At 39.6% G+C, this 11,489-nt stretch overlaps 1 protein-coding gene across 1 annotated transcript in view; it reads right to left on the reverse strand.

Annotated features, from left to right (window-relative positions):
* LOC111324263 (exonuclease 3'-5' domain-containing protein 2-like) overlaps positions 1 to 4,345 on the reverse strand; it is a 4,805-nt gene extending 460 nt beyond the window's left edge. The window contains exons 1-4 of the mRNA XM_022927778.2: positions 3,549 to 4,345; positions 1,992 to 2,770; positions 661 to 963; positions 1 to 101 (exon numbers count right to left, since the gene is read on the reverse strand). The exon at positions 1 to 101 is cut by the window's left edge and continues 460 nt beyond it. Of these exons, the coding sequence (XP_022783513.2) occupies positions 1 to 101; positions 661 to 963; positions 1,992 to 2,770; positions 3,549 to 4,288 (1,923 nt within the window). The 5' untranslated portion in view covers positions 4,289 to 4,345. The remainder of the gene's footprint in view (positions 102 to 660; positions 964 to 1,991; positions 2,771 to 3,548) is intronic.
* Positions 4,346 to 11,489: the final 7,144 nt, after the last annotated feature.

The following is an 11,489-nucleotide window of genomic DNA, read 5'->3' on the forward strand; positions in this document are numbered from 1 at the left end:
AGCTAAAGGCAATTGATGTGCATTATGATTCAAAGCTTTTGCAGCTGACTTGACTTTCTTTAGATCAGGATCTTCAAAGAGGCGGGCCACACTTGCATTTCCTGGTATCATGAAAGACAAAACACAAAGATGGTGAACCAAACAAATCAACCAAAAAACAGAGGTTTTAAAACAACCCAATTACCAGCGGCGACAAAATTGTTGACCTAGCGACCTTTTCAACCCCCTATTACTTCAGTTTTAACTCTTTTGCCCTCGTTGAGTTAACCCATTTGCCCCCTTCCCCCTCCCCTGCCCAAAAAAATCAATGTTGTATCGTAATTCCATGAACTTTTAGCCAAAACTGAATGGCGGGACTGTTAATGACTTATACGATGGTACAAACAGGAAATGTTTTTTTGGAAAATTATTATTACAAGCCCTGCAAACACTCACAGTATTATTTTGGTGAGAGAGAAAAACAACAAAATGAAAAGCCTCAAAAAACCATCAAAGATCAAAACCCAATTGGGGATGATAACGATTAAAACAGATTTTAGCTAAATTAAAACAGCACTTTTGTTTTCACCCTTAATTGGCTGGCTCTCCTGACAAGTCACTAACACCGCATCACAACAGTGGCCCGTTAGGAATCAGATTTTTCACTGCTTTGATTCTTACCCAAAGGAGCATTGTAGTTCCTCTCCAGTTCTTTCCTCAACTTGTCATCATGAAAATTGGACAGACGATGGCATTCCGGGCACATAAGTAACACATCATGTGAATGATGATCCTTCATGACCAATGGAAAGTGTCTGCGGTAGTCGTGAGGAACAATGTTTTTCCTCATGTAACTCTTATCACTTCCACACACAACACATATGTTGTCTTTGAAATTGAGGTAATAAGAATCCCCTGACCCAGGCCTCCCTGAGGGTTCAAAGTTGAGCTGGACTGTGTAAGGGTCAAAGTTTGTCAGCTTGCCTGTGGAAAGTCAATGAAAATTGAGAGCCAAATTCGACACAAATCTGTATGTATGAAGGTGCTCATTATGGTGAAATCTAGGCACAGTTTTCACTCTATTTCTGAACAAAATTCCATGTGCATGTCAAATTTGTTATGTAAGTGACTGGTCATTATTTATCAGGAGGGGGGGCCAGTGCAATGTAAAATATGCCATGCTTGATTTTTGCTGACCCCCCCTTTTACTTTAACATGATTTTTGCTGACCCCCCCTCCCATCTCCCCTTGTCCTAGGGCATACATGAAACAAAAAGTATCTAGGTATTTATCAAGTCACCATGTCCAACTGATAGACATTCTATTTAAAGCTACCTTAAATTTGGATTTGAGTTGCTCTTCGCCCAGACCGTGTGTAGACAATTGTTGTATTGACATTCAAGTTCTCAGTGCTCTCAATCATTTCTTCTTCTTCAGTCGACTCCTCTTCCTCTTCAGAGCTTGAAATATCAATCTCTGCAAGGACACAGTCTTCTTCCTCTGAATCGTCTTCTGATTCACTACTGAGTGAATCAGAAGATGACTGATTGTCGCTCTTCCTATCCTCCTCTCTCTCAATGCGTTTAGCAAGTTCTTGGATGATACTTTCTTTAATTGCTTCCAGCTTTGCCTTTTTTGTTCAATATTTTCCAAGGTTATGGTGGTTATGTATAAAGCGATTTTAATAGGCTGTATTTTTTTATGGCATCCAGATGCAGCTTTTAACATTTTTCCAGGCAAAACATTTGCATATTTTTGAATGACCCCTCCTTTAAGCCATGCATAAAAAATGGTGCCCCCCCATTTGCACCAGCCCCCCCTCCCAATAAATAATGACCAGTCCCTAAGAGACAATTATGTGAAAAGCATTTGAAAAGCATATGAAAAATGTTATCCTTTCCAAGGAGTGTTTTCACAGGCTTTTCAACTACTGCAGGTCTTGCAGCCTACTTATGGAAAACTTGAACTCGGGTATGTGCTACATGAAATACAAGTAGGCTGTTTTTCCTTACCAAATCCCTTTTCAATGTACCAGTCTGCCTTCTTACGATCCAAAGTACACAACCTTGATCCATCCGGAGCAGCAAGCATACAGTTCATGTAAAGAGGAGATTTTCTAATAGTGCCTCGTTTGTAAGGTTTCCTGTCACACATTTCTGTCACTCCTTCTTTCCTTTTGCTTTTATCCTTTGCTGCAGTACTTATTTTTACATTCCTAAATGATACATCTGTAACTCCTTGACAGAGTGAACTTGCTCTTTGACAAAAGAATGAATCCTGTATAAGAGAGAGGACTTCTTCTTGATGAAGATATCCTTTGTCTTCATCATGTTCTGACTCCAACTTGCTTAGATCTGCTGTAAAGTTAAAAACATCAAGCTCCTGTGTATCAAAAATAAAACCATTGTTGTATTCTTCCAGCTTCTGTTCATCATGATCACACATTCTAGAATTACTGCAGTGCATTCCTGAATTAGTTTCCTGATTACCAACCATGCTGATGCTCTCTTCAGGCAACACAGCTCCAAAATATGTGCTTAAACTCTTTATAACATTAACAGATTCCCCAGCTGGTGTGAATACAGATCTCACCATTTTTCTTTCATCCAATTTAGATTTTACTAGTCTCAGAAAAATATGACTTGCAACCATGGCATCATTCATTGCATACTCAATCTGCCTTCTTTCAAGCTCATCTGCTTCCCAGTTACCACAGCGAATTCTCCAGTACTTGTCCATGGTCACACCAAGAACTCTCTTGGCTAAGGCATCCAAGCTCATCTTCTGATTTCTATCCACCAGAGAGACAACAGGCATTTACAACAGTCAGTCACCAAGAACAAAGAAAGCAAGGCTTCCTAATTTATTATGGATATATTCTGTCTTGTACATAGAATAAGTCAGATGGTAAATTTTGAGCTTGGTAAAGAAATAGCAAAAGATGTCTTTTGAAAGAGTAAAAGGGGTCAACCCTTTGCATTCTAAAATGAGCAAGTATATTCTCTAATATACTGTTCTTTATGTGTTTCCCAAGATGCTGACAAGGAGAATTTGTTTAACAATCAAGAGCTTTTTCAATTTATGATCATTTCCTTCATTCTCCTGATCAGCATTTAATTTCTCCTTACAACATAAACTTTGAATCACATATTAAGGTCATGACCCTAGTATGTGATTCAGAGGTTATATTGTAGGAAGAAACTAAATGCTAGTCATTCTGAGGGGTCAGTGGGTTAAAGGAGAGAGTAGAGGTGCAGTGGCAGATCCAGGGGGAGGGCCCGGGGGGTCCGGACCCCCCCCCATCAGACCTGACGCTTACAAATTTGAGACTGAAATTCTTACATCAACAGGATCATATATCACTTTTTAACTGGCTGATTTTTTTAATGAATCCAAGTAAAACGGTAAGCGGCCAAGGAATATAACGTGCTACCGCGACTGGTGGGAGGGGGTGTAGGGGAGAAGTAATTTGCCTCGGTCCAACAGTCCTTTCTGAACCAAAGTTTGGACCCCCCCCCCCAATCAAAAATTTCTGGATCCGCCCCCAAGGTGGGTGTTTGTATACATACCTAGATTGGACAAGGCTCCCCTCATGGCATCTGTGAACCACGTGCCTCAGATCTATACAGCCAGACACATTGACACCACACATCCCAGACAGTCTCTTGACATCATCCATTATTCCAACACCAAATTTAAGGATGCTTTTATCTTCTAGAATCTCTCTCACAGTTTCAGGCATTTGCCCATTCATTTTACACAAGCGAACAAGAAAGCAATCAGACAAAGGTGTTGCAATCTGTAATAATGCAACCGGAGAGTTTATTTGGTCTTTCTTGTTTACCCACTCGCAATCTATTCCAAGAAAATTCAATTTAAGAGGATACTGTGATCTGTAGGATTGCAAAAGTTTGTCACATGACGCCACATCATCGAGTATAAAAGCGCGCACACACTTAGGTTTCGACTCTTGGTTGGAGGCGGAATTTTTCGACTGTTGATTACGATCAAACGTTCTATTCACTTGTTGCACTGGACCGATGAGGACAATGCCAAGGAACCATCTCATAAACATCAGGAGTGATAAACCTACTGTTCCAATAACAGAATAAAGGCGTGACGGACTGACTTCCCGACCTCTTTCAGATTTGGGTTTCCCATAATCAATCTTACGTTTACCATCGTTAGAAAGAGACCTTAACGAAGTGGTAGTAGTCTTCCTCGACTTGGATGACTCCATCTGCCTTATGGAAAGGAAAACTTCAGAATAAAAAGCTCTTTTACCAGCTAAAAAGCGCAGAAAGTACATAGTATGCCACTTTGTAATATAGTGGAGCACACGGCGGCCATACACACGTTACGCGTGGGATCATGGGGCCGAGTAGCTCAACTTAGATTTTTGGTGGTGATGCGGTTTCGTACGAGCCCAATCGGTAGGTACTTGGTGTATGCTATCATATAGTGTATCTAAGACTTTACTTCGTGTATTTCACAATTATTCCACGAGCACGCGTTGGATATGAGACGATAGATAGCCAACGAGGCGCGTAGCGCCGAGTTGGCTATAATCATCTCATATCCAACAAGCGCGAGTGGAATAATTGTTTATTAAAAACGTTAAATTAAATTATTAAATTTTATTAAATTTTTAGCTCCCTTTTAATTTTAAGCTGACACATACGCTTGCCATATTGTAGATTATGGTATATTGGCTGATATACCATAATGGCTAAACCAATAAAAAGTCGTGAATTGCATTATCCAATGATCTAGTTTTTAATAAATACTGTTATCTTAGATATCCTTGTATTCTTCTCACGTATACCAACGTATCCCCACGTATTCCCATGTATTCCCATGTATTCTCACGTATTCCCACGTATTCCCATGTATTCCCATGTATTCCCACGTATTCCCATGTATTCCCATGTATTCCCACGTATTCCCATGTATTCCCACGTATTCCCATGTATTCCCACGTATTTCCATGTAATTCCCATGTATTCCCACGTATTCCCATGTATTTCCACGTTATTCCCATATATTCCCACGCATTCCCATGTATTCCCATGTATTCCCACGTATTCCCATGAATTCCCACGTATTTCCATGTTATTCCCATTTATTCCCACGTATTCCCCTGTATTCCCATGTATTTCCACGTGTTCCCATGTATTCCCATGTATTCCCATGTACTCCCACGTATTCCCATGTATTCCCATGTATTTCCACGTATTTCCATGTATTCCCATGTATTCCCACGTATTCCCACGTATTCCCATGTATCCCCACGTATTCCCACGTATTCCCACGTATTCCCATGAATTCCCACGTATTTCCATGTTATTCCCATTTAATCCCACGTATTCCCCTGTATTCCCATGTATTCCCATGTATTCCCACGTATTTCCATGATATTCCCACGTATTCCCATGTATTCCCAAGTATTCCCATGTATTCCCACGTATTCCCATGTATTCTCATGTATTCCCACGTATTCCCATGTATTCCCATGTATTCCCATGTATTCCCACGTATTCCCATGTATTCCCATGTATTCCCACGTATTCCCATGAATTCCCACGTATTTCCATGTTATTCCCATGTATTCCCACGTATTCCCATGTATTCCCATGTATTCCCACGTATTCCCATGAATTCCCACGTATTTCCATGTTATTCCCATTTATTCCCACGTATTCCCCTGTATTCCCATGTATTCCCACGTGTTCCCATGTATTCCCACGTATTCCCATGTATTCCCATGTATTCCCACGTATTTCCATGTTATTCCCACGTATTCCCATGTATTCCCACGTATTCCCATGTATTCCCATGTATTCCCACGTATTCCCATGTATTCCCACGTATTCCCATGAATTCCCAAGTATTTCCATGTTATTCCCATGTATTCCCATGGATTCCCATGTATTCCCACGTATTCCCATGAATTCCCACGTATTTCCATGTTATTCCCATTTATTCCCACGTATTCCCCTGTATTCCCATGTATTCCTACGTGTTCCCATGTATTCCCACTTATTCCCATGTATTCCCATGTATTCCCACGTATTTCCATGTTATTCCCACGTATTCCCATGTATTCCCATGTATTCCCACGTATTCCCATGTATTCCCATGTATTCCCACGTATTCCCATGAATTCCCAAGTATTTCCATGTTATTCCCATGTATTCCCACGTATTCCCATGAATTCCCACGTATTTCCATGTTATTCCCATTTATTCCCACGTATTCCCCTGTATTCCCATGTATTCCTACGTGTTCCCATGTATTCCCACTTATTCCCATGTATTCCCATGTATTCCCACGTATTCCCACGTATTCCCACGTATTCTCACGTATTGCCAGGTATTCCCACGTATTGCCATGTATTCCCACGTATTCCCAATTATTGCTATGTGTTCCCATTTATTTCCATGTATTCTTATGTATTCCCATGTATTCCCATGCATTCCCACGTATTCCCATGTATTCCTATGTGTTCCCATGTATTACCATGTATTCCCATGTATTCTTATGTATTGGTATGTATTCCCATGTATTCCCACGTATTCCCATGTATTCCCATGTATTCTTATGTATTGCTATGTATTCCCATGTATTCCCACGTATTCCCATGTACTCTTATGTATTCCTATGTATTCCCACGTATTCCCACGCATTCCCATGTATTCCCGCGTATTCCCATGTATTTCCACGTATTCCCATGTACTCCCATGTATTCCCATGTATTCCCACGTATTCCAACGTATTCCCACGGATTCCCACGTATTCCTACGTATTCCCATGTATTCCTATGTATTCCAATGTATTCCCATGTATTCTTATGTATTGGTATGTATTCCCATGTATTCCCACGTATTCCCATGTATTCCCATGTATTCTTATGTATTGCTATATATTCCCATGTATTCCCACGTATTCCCATGTATTCTTATGTATTCCCATGTATTCCCACGTATTCCCATGTATTTCCACGTATTACCATGTACTCCCATGTATTCCCATGTATTCCCACGTATTCCCACGTATTCCCACGGATTCCCACGTATTCCCATGTATTCCCATGTATTCCTATGTATTCCTATGTATTCCCATGTATTCCCATGCATTCCCATGTATTCCCACGTATTCCCATGTATTCTTATGTATTCCCATGTATTCCAATGTATGTCCATGTATTCCCAGGCATTCCCATGTATTCCCAAGTATTCCCTTGTATTCCCATGTATTCCCATGTATTCCCATGTATTCCCATGTATTCCCACGTTAGCAGTAGTGTAAATTGTCTTTTTGTCATATTTTTTTCTTTTGTGAACATTAATCTCAAAAAATAGATGTGCACTTAATGATTGTATGCTGGAAGGGTGGTGTTTAGGAATAAAAGACTTATAAAAAACTGTGTTTCAAATATACTTCAGAATTCAAAGAGCTTACCAAAGTGGCAACTTTACGTGTTTGAAGATCACCACCATCAGATGTGGAACTAAACTCTTCAGTTTGCTTATACATATACTCCCAAAGGTCAACAGATGGGGCATCCCTTGGTACCCGATAATAAAGGGCGTCATCACAATGTAATTGAAGGATATCAAGTACTTTGATTTTTTAAAGCTGTGCTAATGTGAGAGCACATTGCCTAAAACAAAAAAGGAAAGTAATGTTTGTAAGTAACTTAAGTTATTTAACAAAATCACGAGAAATTTTATCATGTTAGCTTGCAATCCTGTATGGTAAAATTAAGCGATTAAAATAAGAAATCATTAACTCTTTCATCAGTCAATTGCCCTTTTAACATATTGCCCTTTTTCAAAGGCTACATTCGTGCTCTCTAAACTTCCCACCTGCATCCATAAGTCGATATACGCACGCTGAGCATAACCAAATTCTTAATAGGCCTTATCACGGTTTTTGGCGCATCTTGACGGGTAGGCAAAGCGCTCAGATATTACAGTTTGTATGGGAATCCAAATAACTTTTCCCAAAATTAAATTTTACGCAATTTGTGAGTCGCAACGTTAAAATACTAAGTAGAAGATTGTATTCACTAAGTTTGAAGAATGTAGGTTGAATAGAAGACACTCAGTTAATTTTTGTAATTTTTTATACATTTTGTATGTAATTTTTTTCCGCGCCGCCCATTCTACCCTGCGAAAATTTACAGACAAATGTATGGAAAATTAGAAAAATTAGCTGAGCGCGTCTTAGCCAAGCTACATATCCTTCAAACTTGGTGAATACAATCTTCTGCTCAGTGTTTTAACGTTGCGATTCATAAATTGCGTGAAATTCGATTTTGGGAAAGGTTATTTGCCAAGGGTTCCCATACGCGACATTCTGAAAACACACGTGCCGCCATGCAGTTTTTCGGTGGTACATAAATTTGAAAACCGAGTCAAGAACAACTGCATAAAATCTACCATTTTATGTCCGAGTGTGCAGATTCTATACCAAACAAGTATCCGCGTTTTCCGCAAGGAGTCATGAATCTTCCTGCCACCTCAGTGATGAAGTTTGATATGGCATGCTCTTTCCTGTTCCCATAATCGAACACGAGTTTACCGTTTTTCTCGTATATGGACGAGTTCTAAAAGAAAAAATAACGAAAATCTCTTTAGTCAAAACACCAACACAGGGATTAACATGCTAAGGTACAGGCAAACTCCTCAATAACAACAGAAAATCAAGTACTACCTTGCTACTGCTTTCTGGAATATTAAAATTATGTGAAGTTTTGTTGTATAATTTCTGGCTAAAATTCATTCTTTTATTGTCCAATGTCAATTCTACACTTACATAGCAATGGGAAATTGTATTATTTGTCTTTTGGCTAGATGCCGGTCTAGATGGGAAAATCTAGAAAGCGTTCAATATTGATTACAGCCAATCAAACTCGTGAATTCGGTGATTCCCACTCCTTGTTAGAAACAGCCATATATTAAGAACTAAATAAAGAACCTTAAATTTTTAGGCAGCATATTTAAATACCGGAATGATTAAAGCACCAAAGTATGCAAATACATAAGTACCAGTAGGAACATAAATGACTATGCGGGAATACAAGACAGTATGGGAATACACAGCAATGCATTAAATTAATCATTCTAGATACGTGGGAAGATGTGCCTAGGGAATACAATACATGGGAATACATAGAAATGCATGAGAATACGCAGGAAATGATAAGAACACACGGGAATGCATGAGAATTCATGGGAATACGTGGGAATACATGGGAATACATAGGAATACATAGGAATACATAGGAATACATAAAAATACATGGAAATACATAGGAATACATAAGAATACATGGGAATACGTGGGAATACACGGAAATACATGGGAATAGGTGAGAATACATGAGAATACATTGGAATACATAGGAATACATGGTAATACATGGGACTACATGGGAATACGTGGGAATACACGGGAATACGTGAGAATACATGGGAATAACATGGAAAAATGAGGGAATACATGGGAATACATGGGAATACATGGAAAACAGGAATACGTGTGAATACATGGGAATACATAAGAATACATGGGAATACGTGGGAAAACGTGGGAATACGTGGGAATACATGGGAATACATAAGAATACATGGGAATACGTGGGAATACATGGGAATACATGGAAATACATGGGAATACATGGGAATACGTGGGAATACATGGGAATAACATGGAAATACGTGGGAATTCATGGGAATACGTGGGAATACATGGGAATACGTGGGAATACATGGGAATACGTGGGAATACATGGGAATACATAAGAATATATGGGAATACGTGGGAATACATGGGAATACATAGCAATACATAAGAATACATGGGAATACGTGGGAATACATAGCAATACACAAGAATACATGGGAATACATGGCAATACATGGGAACACATAGGAATACATGGGAATACATGGGAATACATGGGAATACATGAGAATACATGGGAACACATAGGAATACATGGGAATACGTGGGAATACATGGGAATACGTGGGAATACATGGGAATGCGTGGGAATACGTGGGAATACATGAGAATACGTGGGAATACATGGGACTGAATACGTGGGAATACATGGGAATACGTGGGAATACATGGGAATACGTGGGAATAGATAGGAATACGTGGGAATACGTGGGAATACATAGGAATACATAAGAATATATGGGAATACGTGGGAATACATGGGAATACATAGCAATACATAAGAATACATGGGAATACGTGGGAATACATAGCAATACACAAGAATACATGGGAATACATGGCAATACATGGGAACTCATAGGAACACATGGGAATACGTGGGAATACATGGGAATGCGTGGGAATACGTGGGAATACATGAGAATACGTGGGAATACATGGGAATAGGTGGGAATTCATGGGAATACGTGGGAATACATGGGAATACGTGGGAATACATGGTAACACGTGGGAATACATGGGAATACATTGGAATACGTGGGAATACAGGGGAATACGTGGGAATAAATGGGAATATAGCATGGAAATACGTAGGAATTCATGGGAATACGTGGGAATACATGGGAATACGTGGGAATACATGGGAATTACATGGAAATACGTGGGAATTCATGGGAATACGTGGGAATACATGGGAATACGTGGGAATACGTGGGAATACATGGGAATACATAGCAATACATAAGAATACATGGGAATACATGGGAATACGTGGGAATACATGGGAATGCATAGCAATACATAAGAATACATGGGAATACATGGCAATACATGGGAACACAGGAATACATGGGAATACGTGGGAATACATGGGAGTACATGGGAATACATGGGAATACATAAGAATACATGGGAATACATGGGAACAGATAGGAATACATGGGAATACGTGGGAATACATGGGAATACGTGGGAATACATAGGAATAATTTGGATATATCAACAAAGTTGAAAAGGTAAATTGGCCACCGTAATGATTACAAAAGCTCATCTTTCAAACCGGCAGTCTAAATCCCACAGGGATCAACGAACGCTTTTCATTCCACTAATTTATTCATGTTTTTCTCGTTCCCATGCTCCCACCAATAACGTAGCTCCATTTTCTGCCCTTAAAAGCACACACAACCCACAATTCCTCTATTCGCTCCGACGAAGGGCTAACGCTCGAAACGTCAGCTTCTGTAATCATTACGGTGGCCAATTTACCAATTCAACTTTGTTGATATATCCAAATTATTTCGTTACTCCCACCGACGCAGCCCCAAACAGTTTCTTTCGAAACTATCATCCTTTATTCATATACATAAGAATACATGGAAATACGTGGGAATACATGGGAATAACATGGAAATACGTGGGAATTCATGGGAGTACGTGGGAATACATGGGAATACCTGGGAATACGTGGGAGTACATGGGAATAAATAGCAATACATGAGAATACATGGGAATACATGGGATACGTGGGAGTACATGGG

This window comes from Stylophora pistillata, chromosome 5 (assembly GCF_964205215.1).
Source record: "Stylophora pistillata chromosome 5, jaStyPist1.2, whole genome shotgun sequence".
Lineage (NCBI taxonomy): Eukaryota > Metazoa > Cnidaria > Anthozoa > Scleractinia > Pocilloporidae > Stylophora > Stylophora pistillata.